The sequence below is a fragment of the Harpia harpyja genome, chromosome 5 (genome assembly GCF_026419915.1).
Source record: "Harpia harpyja isolate bHarHar1 chromosome 5, bHarHar1 primary haplotype, whole genome shotgun sequence".
Lineage (NCBI taxonomy): Eukaryota > Metazoa > Chordata > Aves > Accipitriformes > Accipitridae > Harpia > Harpia harpyja.
The window spans coordinates 61,575,229-61,592,323 of NC_068944.1; the positions used below are offsets into that span (position 1 = coordinate 61,575,229).

General features: G+C 37.5%; 1 protein-coding gene across 1 annotated transcript in view; it reads right to left on the reverse strand.

The window, feature by feature from the left end:
* Nucleotides 1–17,095, reverse strand: part of CSMD3 (CUB and Sushi multiple domains 3) — a 767,625-nt gene that overhangs the window by 37,921 nt on the left and 712,609 nt on the right. The window contains exons 58-61 of the mRNA XM_052787755.1: nucleotides 15,982–16,164; nucleotides 14,139–14,315; nucleotides 5,766–5,945; nucleotides 1,823–1,996 (exon numbers count right to left, since the gene is read on the reverse strand). Coding sequence (XP_052643715.1) covers nucleotides 1,823–1,996; nucleotides 5,766–5,945; nucleotides 14,139–14,315; nucleotides 15,982–16,164 — 714 coding nt within the window. The remainder of the gene's footprint in view (nucleotides 1–1,822; nucleotides 1,997–5,765; nucleotides 5,946–14,138; nucleotides 14,316–15,981; nucleotides 16,165–17,095) is intronic.

The following is a 17,095-nucleotide window of genomic DNA, read 5'->3' on the forward strand; positions in this document are numbered from 1 at the left end:
CAGCAAGTTAGATCTGTGGTTAGGAATTTTCAGGCACAGGCCTGTAATTTTTTTGCCATCTATTGCCAAGCTTATAAAAACAGCAGTCCTTTACTCAAATTACTATATGAATAATTAAGCAGACAAATTTACTAGGTCATAGATGACAAATACTCAACCAAAGACATGATCATAGTCCATTCTGAATAATTATTCCACATTATAACTATACCTTGCATATCTTCAGCTACAGGCTCTATGGAACCAAGCTGGGAACTAAATTTCTGATGTCAAGAACTGCTTAAAGATTGCTCATTGAGAATGACTTTCACCAGCTCCCTCTCATTTCTGCCAGATGGCAGCTAGTTTAAGCTCTTTGACAAGCACTGGCTGCCAACTGATTTCTCTTGCAAGCCAATGGGTAACCATTGCACGTCAACAACATTCAGTTAATGTAATCGCTGCATGAAACAGCCTTTAATTCCCAGGCAGCTGCATTCTGTGCTAACTATACCTATTAAAAAGCTTAAAGGTGGAGCCCCTTTTTCAGAGCTTATTGCAGTGTTGAGTATTCTAACCTCAAAGATGACAAATAGCTTGTGGTATCCAAAAATGAATGTAAAGACACAATATTTCAATCAAGAACAAATGATGAAAATAATTTTTCATGATCTTTAAAGGTCATAATATAGTGGACTCTAGAACAGCTGCATCTAGAGAACTTAACAAATGGTGGAGTTTTTTTGTTCCAGAAACAACGCCTTTCACCATGTTCCAGCTCTGGCACATACTGTTTCGGCAGCACTAAGCAGCTACTGTTGATGATATGAGAATATCATTAGAAAAAAAAAGGAAAAGAAAAGATCATCTATATGATATGTTTTCATAGTAGTACGATATAGCCAAAACAGAGAATATTTTTGAAAGGGAGAGATGAAGAATGCAAAAAATAGTAAAAGAATGGAGAACTGCATTTTGCAACATTTAGCAAGCCACCTGCCAAGCTCAGCTACTTGGCAAGCTTGAATTAAACTTCAGAAACTGTAAAGCCACGAAGATGAAATTATCCTCTTCCAGATAGACTCCTTGCTCAAGACCACTACAGAGTTTCAGTGGTATAGCTATTGTGCAAATAACTACAGAACCTCATTCTTCAGTGCAATCCACTGAATATCTCTCAGAAGCACCACAATCACCTTTTTCAAAAGATTTTTTAAATAATGAGTTGAATGACACCAACCTAAAGAAAAAGCCACATTTGCTATTGTAATGAAATTTGTAGCCATATAAAAATCCATCAGTGTTTTAACTTTCAGGTTAACAAAATTTACTGCATAAAACATATAACTTAATTTAGTGAGGGGGGGAATAGACAATTGTCAAGGAATCACCCTGGGGCCTAGTGAACACTACCGACATAAAAAACTTTCTGTGGCATCAGAGAAAGTTTAGGATGAGTAATGAGCAAATAAAAGAGATTATAATGAAACTTCCCCTATTCTATATGTAGCTGGATCTGAAAACAAGACAGCACCTCTTAATCTTCTTTTGCCTTGGATCATTTGGTACGCATTGCCTGTAATATTTTTTTGTGTTTGTTTAAGGTTTCCTATATGCTCACAAAGGGTTTACAGATATTCCTATGCCTTCCTCAATCTACAAATTATATTACAATTTTGAAAAATACAGAAGGATTGTATTTGTCCCAGGTTTGAAATGAACTGAGCCACTGCTGGAGGGGAAAAAAGACGACCAAAAAAAAAAAAAAAAGGTGAAAACTTTAAAGACGAAAAAAGCGCTATAGTTGAATAAAGAAATATGGGACTATAAAGTAAATACATACGCAAGCACTGAGGCACTTCACCACTCCACGTTCCATTCCCAACGCAAGTCAAAACAGCGGGAAAAGAGAGTTCATATCCTGGAGAGCAGACATAGCTAATGCTAAATCCCCAGTCCAAGTTTGTTCCTTCCAACCTTCCATTAGAGATCTGCGGAGGAGTTGGGCAGGTAACAGCTGCAATAATATTCAAAATAATTAGGCCCAGCTGCTGTAAATATCCCCAGTGTACACAATTACTAGAAGAACCATATGTGCTAATTTCACCTTTTTTAGAGGACAATACAGTCAGGACATGCTATCTTCCTCACTGTATTCTTGCCACATTTCCTGAGGTTAGTACTTCTGCTTTCCTCCATTTAGGAGACAGTGGCTGATTGATGAAATGTCTTAAATAAAACAGGATGCTGCACCAAACCAAATAGTAAGACTACCTAAAAGTCAGTATGGAGACTATGAAGCATACAACATTTAAGATCCGTGTGGTAGTATACTACAAAATGATTTTGTTTGTTTAGACAACATAGGATACAATTATCTTTAGTTACCGTGGTAATAGTCAAATACTTTCTTCCTGTTAATCAGCTTAGACATTTGCTAGATGTTAATGCCCAGGGATGAAATTCCAGGACAATTATTCCAAAATATGACTTGAAAGCCTGTTTCTAAGTACCACAGTTTGATTAGTGTTTGCTTCATGAATAGCTCCTCACCAAAAAGCATCTAGCTTTTAGCTAGAAGGAGAAAATTTAAGGATTTGCAACCTCTTGAAATTGTCAGTGTTGCTACCTCTAAGAAGGCCAACAAGAAGTATTGCAGTCTAGCTTCTCATTTCCAGGCCTCCCAGGAAAAAACAGAAACAACTTCTACTCAGTTGTAGGAAAGAGGACTGAAAAACAGCACAGGAGGACAATAGAAATAAGAAGACATAACTGTAGTGATGAACATAGAAGTGTTATTCACTGGATAATGCGGTAGTAATAGGCAATTTCTAATTAAGAGCTGAAGGAAAAGGTATAAAAGAAGTTAAATGAAAAAAAATCCAAATCAAAAAGAGAAAGAGGGAAAATTAGGTCGAAGTTACTAGAATGAATGAGAATAGAGAAAAGGGCTAAAAAAGAGAAAAGTTGGGAGAAACTGTGCTAGCAAAGGAGAAAGAAAGCAAATGAAACTAGGATTTAATTTAGTGGAGACAGTTGGGATAAATGAGAAGAGGTGGTGGCTAAAAGCAGAGAACACACACAGGTCACAAGAATGGAGGAAATGAAATGCTGCACTTACAACCTTTAAACTTATGTTCAGACAGCTGCCAGCTTACAGACTCAAAAGAAGTCAGAGGCACTAGATCAGGAGTACAGTGTATTTGAATGTGATCTGCAGAATATTCACCATGTAACATTTCTCTATTCTTATTATAGTCTTCAGTGAGAGAATCTCAACTATTTACACCACAAAGGTGCTCTGCAGCATCATTCATGGCTGTTTGAGAATGCTGGATGAAAGTAGTACTATTATCAAATAATCCTTTGCCAACCAGTAAACTAAATCTAAATTTTAAGGCCCTATTTTTTATATTTTGTTTCTCTTGCTCTGGTTCATAGTAAAAAAAACCCCAACAGGCAACCAACCCAGAAAAGGACATAATAGCTTTTGCCACACTTCCATGATGCTTTAATGAAAGTCAAAATAAGTACTCCAAGCAGCAAAAGTCTGTCCACATTCTCCAAGAGCTTCATGACTAGTCCATTTAAAAAGATCTGTATGTTTTAACTTCTGAGGTGAATAATAAAGAAAGAAATTCCAGTGAAAAAATTAGGAAAGCAGACAGAAGAAGTAGCATGAAAATAGGGGTAATATCAGAATTTCAGGGTGAAAAAAGCAAAATAAAACAACAGCCAGCAAGAAGGCAGAATGCCTCTCTAAATATTTTGGTCAGAGATTTAACCATAAATATGTACAGCAACATTTCTCAGTTTAAGAGCTGAAAGTATATTTCAAATGCAAATCTGCAGAAAAGACAGTGCTTGAATAGTTGAATATTTAGTTGCAGATGAACATGCATCCTTTTCCAACTAGGCGAAGAGAAAGAATTATTTATATCTTCTATTTCAATGGCACGGCCACAATTACACATCCATTTTCTGCCCAGTTCATTTTCCAATTATTTTAACTAAATGGTACCAGAGGACCCTGGCACTTCCTCCTGACAGTAAAACTAATTGTTACATATTTCAAACACAATACTGCATATTATCTATTACTTTTAATTACACAGTCAAAGAAATGAGGGTTATTAACTTACCTAGTGCACTCACACAAACCTGTGTGGAGTAGAATGAAATTCTGAGAACACTAGAGATTCTGCATATGATTATTATTTAGTATTTATACAAGCCATAAATACGCATGACCTAAAACCAGAAAGACTCAAAAACTCAAAGCCAAAATTGACAGTCTAACTTTCTTTGTATGGTTCTGTTTGAATCAAATCAGAGTTAGATGTCCAGCTCCCCGTTAGGTGCCCTGTAGTCCTTAAGAATTTGTGGCTGGGAGACTATATCATAAATACTTGTTCTGTCTTGTGATCTTCTAGCTGTTTGCTTACAGCCACTCCTGGAGACAGACTCACTCTTGGTCAATAGGACCAGTGTGGCTGTTCTTCTGTTCTTAAAATCAGTTTTGCAACTAAAGCTTGGGCTGGCTAAGAGCACAATACAAATAGGAAAAAAAGTAAATTGTTAAGAGGACCTCGAAGTCTGACATTCTCAAGAATGCATTGGGAAAATAACCTTAAAAACTGACGTTATCAAAGGTGAATAGAAATAAACTGGACTTGGTAAGATATTGGGAGAATTGTACTCAGCAAGGAATGTAATTGCAAATGGGGTGGAGATTTGAAATTTATTTGATCTGTTTTGATGAATTAATTCAGGGGAGGAAAATGAGAAGTGCTGAGCAGGTATGTAACCGTACTTCCTGAAAACAAAACAGAAGGAAGATGGATGAGAACAAAGTAAGTACAAACTTAGCCGACTAAGTTTTAAAAGAATAGAGATCAGACATAATTAGTGTGAACTCAGAAAGAAAACACCAAAACGGTAATGCTGCTTCTCTACAGCTGTGGTATCAGGAAGAGTGAGAAAAATGACTCTAGAGAGAAGATGTTTGAGATGATTCTCAGAGAAATTTGTTCTGATGACACAGATAAGGTGGTCTTCCAGTAACATTCAGATTTTTTGCTGTTTAAATTTTAACAAAGCATTAAAAAAATTCCAATAAACAGAAAAATCAGGAATGCAATTAGTAAAAGAGAGAAAAGGAAGATCTTGAGATTAAACCTTTCAGTTTTCACAGTAGAGAAAAAAACATGAAGCAGAAAAATGTTTCTTAGGAAGTTTGCTAGAAGGATTTAGTCTTTTTGCTGAGTGTGTTAATACAGCACAGTGATGCTCAAAGGTGCACGTCTAATGAAGGAGGGATCAGAGAAAAATCTTAGTATTATGGATAGAGTAACCCAGAACAATTTGCCTTTGACAAAGTTCAGTTGTGTATATGCAGACCTTGCCCAAAGGTGTCTATCACGTGCTTGAGTGGTCTTTTTGTAAAGGCAGGGACATATATAAGGTCATTTTTGGTATGACATGCTAGCGTTAACAAGCAAACAAATCTAAACCATCATTTACATATTGGCTAATTCAGTTTAGCAGCAAAGTAATAAAATGTTATATGAAGCTACAAAAAATGGTTCAACATACTGTGCTGGTATGAAAAAATAAAAGGGAAAAGAAGCAAAGGATGAAGTCACCATTCCTGCAGCCAAAAAATCAATTCTGTGTATTCATAGTAAGTTTTGATTTCTGTGGAAATATTTGGCTGACCCATTACGATAAACATTGGATGTAAATGTCATAGAAGAAACAGCCGACAATCAAAATGAATGTTGTACCTTTGCATGTTGGGATTACTCCGCTCCACGTGCCATTGCTAGTACAAGTGCGAATTAAGGAGTTATTTGATTCCATTGTATAACCAGGTTGGCACATATAAGTAACATTTTGTCCAACAACATAATCATCACCATATCTCATGCCATTGGCTGGGACTCCTGGATCTCCACAACTGATAACTGCAAATAAACAGTTGAGGAACAGATTTTAAAACCTTAATGTGATTTATTTAAATGCGAGGGGGAAAACATAGGGCAAAACTAGGAATTTATTGGGGAAAAAAAGGAGAAGGAAAAAGTATCATAAATCTTATCTCCATCAGAAGAGAAGGTAAACATATATGTTATCTGAATTAGCTGCCAAACACAACATGTAGAGCTGTATAACAGTTATATTTGGAGAACATCAATACATGTGTTCAACAGTAGAAGTAATGGACTGTACAATTTTGATCAGTAAAATTTCAAGATTATAAAAAGAAAGAAAAAAACAAGAAATAATCCATATGTCACTACCACCCTTTGATACCCTCAAATTTTCCTATCAGTTCAGAGTTTCATTATTAAAGAAGCAGATATCTATTGTTTAGTTTACATTTCCATGGGTACATCTTGAAAGGACAGTCTGGAAAATTTAAGATATATGTCTGCAAAAAGCTCCCACTCTGTAAATGCTCACATGGTTACTATGTACCTAAACAGATGAGAATGTTCAGGCAACCCCCAAACATGGGCCATGGCTTATGCCAAAATTAGGCATACAGTACTTTAGTGAGTGGGATTGGTTGTAAAACCTCTTATGACTTCTAGTGTCAAGAGAAAATTTAATCTCCTGAGATTAAATATTCACAAGGAGTTAGTAAAGAGTTATATCATTATAATCTGAGAATAATGTTAAAATAGCTAAGTTTCTGTCAGATGTGGTCAATTAGATCTATCAACTTCTGGAACAGTTTTCAGAGTCAGAAATCTTGAGAACCCTAGTGGCAATGATAAAAAGCTGTTGTTTTCAAGAAAAAAAAAAAACACCAGGAAAAAAATGTAGTTCATACAAAATACAGCACCCATGTGTTCTACAGTTTATCTTATAGTAAACTTGACAATCCCCCTACAGCATTTTCATTACTTCTGGAAAATTGTGGGAGGCAGTTTCCTGGGCAGAAAGCACATCCTGGCCACTTCTAACTCAATGCCAAAGCATGACCAATGTGAATGGCACCCTCTCTGTATCCTGGTTTCCGAAATGAGAAAACCCATGATGACATGTTTCTAGTGTATTCTGGCCAGGTCCCTTGATCTAAATAACGGGGGAAGTGAGAATCCAAGGTATCTAGTATGCCTGCTCTGCAGTTTATCACATTCTGAGTGAGCAGATACTAATTAAGCTGCATGTATCAAATCTTAAAAAAAAAAAAAGTCCCACACAATCACAGTCTATGGATACAGAAGAGATTATAAAACATACCACAGGGTTATCTGTGTTAATCTAAAGGTAGCTAGTGCAGTGATAAAGAAAATTGGAGATCAGCCTATTTTATTTTACCTAGTAACTAGGTAATTTTAATTTTTTTTTAGAACTTAAAAAGTGATAGATTTTTCTTTGTCATTCTTCAAAAAATATAGAGCTGTGAAAGACAGAACTGTTTCTCTTAGTTACATAAGTATATTCAAATACTCTACGTGTTCTACCTTTCTTTATTTGACATATTCCATTTACTGTCTTTAATGTTGCAAATTCAACTAAAATCATGCTTGATATTTTTCCAGGTATGCTATTGTTTTGACTCTATTACGACATAATGTTCATGCCTTTATCCTTTTTTCCCTAATCCTTGTTTCATCTCTTTAGATTTCCCTGTATGAAGAATATTTCAAATCATTGCCTTAAGAATTTAAGGCAAACACCATACAACATAAATGATCAAAGAGCTCCACAAACTATCAATTCATTTCACTTCACATTGTTGAAAACTATTTTTGTTGTTTATTTAAATCCTACTAAAACCATGTTCTCAGATTTTTCATTCACCTTCCTTACAATCTTCTTTTTTTTCTTTTCGTCATTAATACAAACTTTTTGTTTCTTCCACTGTTGCTGTAATGATTGTACCCTTTCCTGCTACTGACACTTTAACATTGATCTGTTACACAGCAAGAGCCACCATGACTTTAGCAGATCTCTAGATTGTTCTACCTTCTCAAAATTCTTAACTTCTTATCATTAACTTTTAAAGCCATATTTCAAAAAAAAAAAAAACACAACCCAGACCTGATTTTCTTTCATGTATTTTTGCCCTTCTGTACTTACTAGTTTTTATCTTACTATAGGAAGAAGAGTTGCATGAAAGAAAAGACTTAGGAGGAGAAAAGAGTCATTCTTCACATTACTGTGTTGTAACATTAGAACTGTTCATAGAGGTGGTTTAGGAGTGGTAAGGAAAAGATTCTTTTTCTCTTTTGTGTTACACTACAGCATTTGACTTTCAAAGAAAGCAAAAGCAGATGTAAGAAGGTCACCTAGATTTTACTGAGATACTGTTTTGTCATAAACATAGGAATAAAGCTTTAACTAAAAGAAATCTGTTCTAGCTACTTAGCAGGATCAGTGGCATTTTCTGAATTTCACAGAGTCAGACAGTCAGAGAATCACAGAATGGTGAGGTTGGAAGTGACCTCTGGAGGTCATCTTGTCCAACTCCCCTGCTCAAGCAGTGCATCTGTATTGAGTTTGCATGGCAAGGTTTTGGTAGCGGGGGGGGCTACAGGGGTGGCTTCTGTAAGAAGCTGCTAGAAGCTTCCCCGATGTCTGACAGAGCCAATGCCAGCGGGCTCCAAGATGGACCTGCCGCTGGCCAAGGTCAAGCCCATCAGCAACGGTGGTAGTGCCTCTGTGATAACAGATTTAAGAAGGGGAAAAAAAATGCTGCTGCACAACAAGAAACTGCAGCCAGAGAGAGGAGTGAGACCATGTGAGAGAAACAACCCTGCAGACCCCCAGGTCAGTGAAGAAGGAGGGGGAGGAGGTGCTCCAGGCGCCGGAGCAGAGATTCCCCTGCAGCCTGTGGGGAAGACCATGGTGAGGCAGGCTGTCCCCCTGCAGCCCAGGGAGGTCCACAGTGGAGTAGATATCCACCTGCAGCCTGGGGAGGACCCCACGCTGGCACAGGTGGATGCCTGAAGGAGGCTGTGACCCCATGGGAAGCCCGCGGTGGAGCAGGCTCCTAGCAGGACCTGTGATGCTGTGGAGAGAGGAGCCTGCGCTGGAACAGGCTTTCTGGCAGGACTTGTGACCCTGTGGGGGACCCACACTGGAGCAGTCTGTGCCTGAAGGACTGCACACCATGGAAGGGACCCACACTGGAGCAGTTTGTGAAGAACTGCAGCCCATGGGAAGGACCCACGTTGGAGAAGTTCATGGAGGACTGTCTCCCGTGGGAGGGACCCCACGCTGGAGCAGAGGAAGAGTGTGAGAAGTCCTCCCCTTGAGGAGGAAGGAGCAGCAGAAATCTGATGATCAGTGATGAACTGACCCCAACCCCCATTCCCCATCCCCCTCTGCTGCTCGGGCGGTTAGGTAGAGAATCCAGGAGTGAAGCTGTGCCTGGGAAGGAGGGAGGGGTGGGGGGAAGGTGTTTTAAGATTTGGTTTAATTCTCATTATCTTACTCTGATTTGATTGGTAGTAAACTAGACTAATTTCCCCAAGTTCAGCCTGTTTTGCTTGTGATGGTAATTGGCAAGTGATCTCTCCCTGTCCTTATCTCGACCCATGAGCCCTTTGTTCTATTCTCTCTCCCCTGTCCAGCTGAGGAGGGGAGCGATAGAGCAGCTTTGGTGGGCACCTTGTGTCCAGCCAGGGTCAACCCACCAAACCATGCAATGACCCAGAGTTGGACCACTTCCACTGAAGTCACTGTGGTAGGCAAAAACCAGCTTAAATTATTGTAGTGATCCTGACTAGAAGACCATTGTACATTGAGAAGTAAGTGATTCACAATACAGGTAACCTGAGGAGCCCCAGGCCTGCGCTGCACTGTGCTGCACATCCAGCACGGCCTTCAGACCTGTGCTGTGCTGCACAGATCCCTTGGGCAGGGCACAACCTCAGTCAGCTCATTGCAACAGAGGAGCTGCAGGCAGCTCCCACTCAGTATCAGCAATTACACCAGCTGCATGTTCTTGCTTTTTATCTACTAGTGCAGAAAAAGTTCTCATAAGAACATTGTTTCTGTTTGACTGTAGAAATGATAGAGTTGTTTCCTTGTAAGAAAATCCTATAATAGCTTGACCAACCGAAATGGGAGAATCTTTGCTATGGAAAAGGTCTGCACAGCATGCTGCATGTGGGCCAGAGTCTTGTTCGATGTTACACAGCCCGGGGCTCCCAGCGTCTAAAGGGGTATAAGATTATCTATGCTATTTTGTTATAGTGTTAGCTCTCAAAAAACAGCATTTTCAATGATACGCAAGAAGCAGCCCATTACTTGGTAGCTGTAATAAGTATGGGCTGGCTGTAAATTTTGATAAGACCTGGACTAAACAAAAGTGGCTGTCCTGGTTTTGGCTGGGATAGAGTTAATTTTCTTTCTAGTAGTTGCTATAGAGTTATGTTTTGGATTTAGTATCAGAATAATGTTCATAACACACTGATGTTTTCAGTTGTTGCTAAGTAGCGTTTAGACTAAGTCAAGAATTTTTCAGCTTCTCATGCCCAGTCAGCAAGAAGGCTGGAGGGGCACAAGAAGTTGGGAGGGGACACAGCCAGGACAGTTGACCCAAAGTGGCCAAAGGGATATTCCATACCATGTGATGTCATGCCCAGTACATAAACTGCGGGGAGTTGGCCTGGGGAGGGTAATTGCTGCTCGGGAACTAACTGGGCATCGGTCGGTGAGTGGTAAGCAACTGCATTGTGTATCACTTGTTTTGCATATTCCAATTCTATTTTTCTTTTTCCTTTCTGTCCTATTAAAATGTTCTTATCTCAACTGCGAGTTTTACGGGTTTTTTTCCCCAATTCTCTCCCCATCCCACTGGGTGGGGGGGAGTGAGTGAGCAGCTGCATGGTGCTTAGTTGCTGGCTGGGGTTAAACCATGCTAGTGGCATATCCTGAATCTTCCTATTAATAGAGACAGGGGACAGAGCAACCAGTTAGGACACCGATATGTGTTATGTGTCTTCTTAGAGGGGTGTTGGAACCCAGAAAGAAGGTGAAGACCCTGACTGAAGAAAAGATCCTGGACTTGGGGAAGATCCTAGAAAAGGAAGAGCTGTGTGGAGACAAATGTTGGGGGACATCAGTCAGGGGATGACCCTGACTGTTAACACCTGAGTTTCATATGAGCAGTGGCACAGCATGAACCAACAGGACTTTGAACCCGTCCTTCCCAGGACAGCAGAGAACTCCCCAAATGTAACCCTGAGGGGGAGCAAGGAAGTGTGAGATAATCAGGCAGGTAAAAGCTCTAAACTGCATGGTTCTTAAATGGACACCAACATCCAGATCCACTGTGGGTTGCTGTTTACTTTGTGTCACCTGTGACAGCCACTTGGGGCAGGTGCTTGCCTAAGCTGTTCTGGAAACCTGCAATGGTTCCATGAGGTTCGATGACTGCAACAGGCAATAAGCAAATTTTGGGAAATCTTGTCATAGTAAAAAATGGAGAGAATGTGTACTGGTTTTGGCTGGGATAGAGTTAATTTTCTTCATCGTAGCTCGTATGGTTTTGTGGATTTGTGATGAAAACAGTGTTGATAACATAGGGGTGTTTCAGTTATTGCTGAACAGTGCTTGCACAGCATCAAGGCCTTCTCTGTTTCTCACGCTGTCCTGTCAGCAAGTAGGCGGAGGCTGCTCGAGAAGTTGGGAGGGGACACAGCTGGGATATCTGATCCCAACTGACCGAAGGGAAATTCCACACCATATGATGTGCTCAGCAAGAAAACCTGCAGAAGGAGGGGACATTCGGAGTGATGGTGTTTGTCTTCCCAAGAAACCACTCCATGTCATGGAGCCCTGCTTTCCTGGAGATGGCTGAACATCTGCTTGCCCATGGGAAGTAGTGAATGAGTCCCTTACTTACTTTGCTTGCATGCACAGCTTTTGATTCACCTATTAGATTGTCTTTAACTCAACCCACAAGTTTTTGCACTTTTACCCTTCCAGTTCTCTGCCCCATCCCACTGGGGAGAAGAGAGTGAGTGAGCTTCTGTGTGGTGCTTACCTGCCTACTGGGGTTAAGCCACAACAGCATGGTAGGGACAGTTAGGAAAAAAATTAAATAAAACCTGCCCTGTCAACAAATTCTGCTGGCACTGCCAATTCTACTGCTTTGGATACGCTTTGAAGTCATTATGAGCAAATTGTTCCCTTACAATAGCTAATCTTCTTCAGGCTTATTTTATAGACCTGGAGATAAAACTGGCAGGAGAAAGAGAGGGGACTGTTAACTCATGATCTGTTAACTACCTATTTAGCTAATATTGTCCATTAACTCTTGCTAATTATCTGTTAGTCATTTAAAATTGATATATTGTTGTAAGAGAGAACATAGCAAGTTAAGTATGATGAAGTATATTTTTTTTATTTTTTTTAATATATATTTTTTATTTTATATTTAGATGTGTTAGGGAACTGTAGAATAAAGGTCTGTAGAAAGGGACACAGGTTGGACACAGCTCTGAGCAACCTGTTCTAGCTAATCCTGCCACAAGCAGAGGGGTTGGACTAGACAATCTCCAGAGGAGACTGCCAACCTCAGCCATTCATGCAGTGCTGTAAAATACCTCTCCATTTCTGGGTATTTTGGAGCTGCTGCTAGTACCTGTATCAGCTTAGATACACATTGTAGCACATAGTAGTGCTTCCTCCCACCATTAGGAATTACTTAATAGTTAGCAATGATCAAAAAGGCAGAAATGAGTCAGGCTGAAATTCTCAGAGTGCTTACCTTTTTTGGTAAGATATTCATTGAACTGTTCTTTTAATATTCTGACCACTCCAGGGGATATGTATCAAACTAAAGGCCCCTAAATAACATTATCACTGGAATAAACATATAAGGGGACATACTTTTTAGATGTGTAATCATAACAGAGAAAACTGAGTATTAGGAATGTCAATAGATTTATTGTATAACAAAGTTAAAATACTTATATATTAATTAAATCAAGATTATTTTTTTCTATTACATAATCTTCACAATGACTCCTTTGTTTTATTAGGATACTTTCTCTGTTAAGACATTTTTCTAGGTTTTAAGCAAAAATCCCAAGTTTCTACCTGAGTAGTGTTTTTGAGAAGACTGTTCTAGCCTGTACTTCAGCTAAATGTCATTCTAAAATGCAAGAAAAAAATATAGACGCAGTTACCATCACAAAGCACCTTTATCCTTGGTACAGTTAACCTGGTTCTCATTATAAATTTGGAAAATAATAAATAAACTAAAACATTGGGCTCTCACAGGTTTGCTGACTACAAAAGCAGCTGTTCACATGCTTACCATTAAAGATGGATTTAAAAACAACACAAGAAGGAGAAGTTTTCTTTATCACCTTACTTTTGGCCTCCATTTGGGTTGCTATAAGTGTGTAAAGTAGCACTTTACAAAAACTAGGGTACTAGTTCAAAATTTAAGCAACAGTTTGCTATACCTCTGATAAGGGTATGTTTCCTCAAAATGACAGGCAGTCTCATGTGTCACATAAATATAAAATTTTCATAATTGTTACTAAAAGATGAACTAGGACATGTAATAAAGCAGGAACAGATGGGCTTGAAAATAAACTGTTGCAAAATGCTTATTATGAATGTGAGAGAAGCTGAAATAGCTTCTGTTAGCTGAGTAACCAAAGCAAGCATAAGGTTAATGAAGAGGCCAAACAGAAAATGTTATGTGAGAGTGGGACAAGAGTTTTGACCTCAGAGTCACGACAAAAAGAATTCTCAAGCGTTCATTTCAAGGTTTTTATTTTCTGCCCTCTGGAAGACCAGAATATTATACTGCTAAGTTTTCATGATGAAGAAAAGCAATTAAATGAATAATGTCTGAACATGACATACCACAAAACATAAACAAGATTAAAAATATATACTAGGAAAGAATTGAAGTAGGTAGATCATGTAACCATACAACTCTTTTAAACTGTAACAGCAGTCTATATACTTTACTATAATGTGTCTGTCTTTAAAAAAACATATTCTTCATCTCATAGCACTACACTTTTTAAAAGTATTTCATGTACAAAATTATGTATGAAGTAGTGCAAGAAAAAGCTGAAGACTTAATTTATTTCCATCCAACTTCTATATTTTACTTTATTGTCTTTCAGAGGACAGAAAAACAAAGACGATTGATTAGAGATGTGTCTTACTTGTGCAGTTTGGCAAGGATCCAGACCATGTTCCATTCGCAGTGCATTGTCTTACAGATGATCCAGAAAGTATGTATCCTTCCATGCATGAATAAATTACTGAATTAGAGAATGTAGTTCCATCAATACGAAATACTTTTCCATTAGCAGTTGTTCCTGGATTACCACACTGCACAGCTATAAAGCAAAATGTTAAATATTTTTAAAATGTAGTAAAGATTATTTTTGAAATAGTAATGTCTAAGGACAACCCTGCTACCAACAGTATTATGTGGTAGAAATCCCTGCTGTTACCCTGAAAAATGCTAGTTTCACCACCTACTGATAAGATGTGTTGTACAGTAAATAGCTGTTGGCATGAATTATTTGTTTCTACCTTTTTGTACATAGGGAAACACAGCCTACAAATTTAACTTTAAAATCTGCATTAAAGGAAAGCTAGTTCAGCTGCAAAGACAAACTCCTGATTATAAGGAAATGCCTGATCTACAATTATCTTTGTAGATTTAATTTAAATCTATAGATGCCTTTAAATATACAGATGCATTTATAGCATCACCAAAGTAGATTTCCTACCTACAGGATAGAGTCAAACTATTATTTCATAGGCAGGTGTAAGCCTGATGTTTCCCAGTTCTTCAGTGCTCAACTTTGGAATTTGAATGTTTCTTTCTTATATGATTACATATATACATCTAATCTATATGACCTAAACTAGAACAATACACCTGTGTGTGCATTACACACACCTATATATATATATATATATCTGTGAACCAGAATCATCATTTCAAGAGATTTTTAGGGGGAAAAGAAACATCAAAATTATCTTAAAATGTAAAAGGGGTAATTCATTTCTGTAATAGATAAGATCAAAGAAGAACAGCAGAAAGTTCAGTTGGGCTAAGCATAATCCTTCAGATACCAACAAACACACACATGTATATATTTACATCATGTCAGGATGGCAATCATTCAGCAGAAAGGATATTACAAAACCAGTTTGTAAAATAAGTTTTTAAAATGAGATGACTATTTCATACAGATAACACAGTCAACAGCGATAAAGTGGAAAATAAGAGTACAGGTTCTCAAGTTATTTTCTGCTTTTCAGGAAGCTTTACTTTGAAGAAGAGTCTGTTGGGAATTATTTCCTATTTTTGAATCAAGATAATTAAGGTAATAAATGATTTTGCATAAATATCCTGTTAGAGCTTTCTTTTCTGATAATACATCTAGTCTGAAATTTCTAGAATGATTTTTTCCAAATAAACTTGTTTCAGCATTTCATTTTCTGTTGAAAAATAATAATGTCAACAGTATTAGTAAATAAAATTTTTAAGCCAATCATTTATGACATAGATGTATCTAGTGAAAGCCTGACATTGACAGTTTCCTAAAACTCAGCTCTTTTCTCTGAAATTCAGGTGTATAATGACTGCACTTAAAGGTCAGGTGATGGTGAGATTTTTAAGGGAAAAAATCTCTCAGCAAAAATTGAGTTCTAGAGGCCTTATCTATTTCCTTTTCTGTTTCTTTTTTTGTACTGGATAACATGTATTTGACACTAACACAAGATTGAGAAGAAATAAACAGTTCAGTATACTTTTTTTTTCTCAAAACTTTGAAAACATGCAGTTTCATGGGTGCCAGGAACTGATTTCAAATTTGGCACCTGATGCCAAGCCATTGCTATGGTGTAACAACTTATTCAAAACAAAATTAATGGTCAGTCCTCAACTGGATACCAATCACAACACAAAACTGGCAATGTAAAATTGTTTTTCTCATTAGCATTTTCAACAAGACAGTTTAAAAAAAGAGTGGATCTTCTGTGATTTACCCTTGCACTCAGGTTGTCTTCCTGTCCAACTTCCATTTGCCATACATGTCCTTTCTTCTGAGCCATGGAGGATATATCCAATATCACAACTGAAATGTACGGTGCTTTTAATTTTAAAATTGTTTTCTTCTCTAGACCCATGACCTGGGATACCTGGATCACCACAAGAATCAGCTGTATCACCTAGAATTTAGAGTGCAAATATTAGAATAAATATGAAATATTATTATGATACTGCATTTAAAATATATGTTTCTATGTATTTATAAATAAATTCATATTTATATTTTTAGAAAAAAACATATATCTCAATGGGTGTGAGTCCCTGTAATTACAAAATTACTTGATTCTCAAATAATTTCTTTTTACTTATTTTATGTAAGTACAGAACAGAAATTATAATTATCTCAAGATTCCCCTTAGACCATGCTAAACTTTTTGTAACAAAATCATCAAACAAGAATAGGGAAACAAAAAGAAACCCACAAAACCTTGGTTATTTTTTATTTAAAATAACGAATTCTGAGGAAAACCAAGGTCCTGATCATAAAGATAATTTTCTTGTTTGCTTATAGCAAGTGTTCATAAAATACTTCCTAGTTTTATGATATCATTAGAGTTGTAACAGTTTTACCATTCAATGAAAGCTCTATTCAACAATTTTATGTACATCTGACATGAAGCATTTCCCTGATTTATAGAAATGTTGAAAGTTCAAGACTGCCCGATAGCTAAAAACCTCCCTCAGCTAGAAATGTTTAAGCAAATTCTAAGATAAAGGGTTAATGTTTTCTACTATCTGTTTTATATCAACGTTAAAATAATCAACATAGTCATAATAATAATAACAATATCTAAGATTATACATCTAAATCTTCATTTATGGTGAGAACTTTTAGGAAGCTCTAGGTAACACTATTTGCACAGAAGGTTAGTTGTTTAAATCTTTTAATATGTACTTAGGATCTGCTGGTTTATCTTTTTAAAGGTCTTTAAGCTAGTTTTCTATGTAATGAGATGAAGGCATATTGTATTACTGAGTTTCAACACAAAAGACTTGAATTCTAGAATTCTTGGAGCTGCACTGTTCAGGTTTTCACCCATAGATATTTAG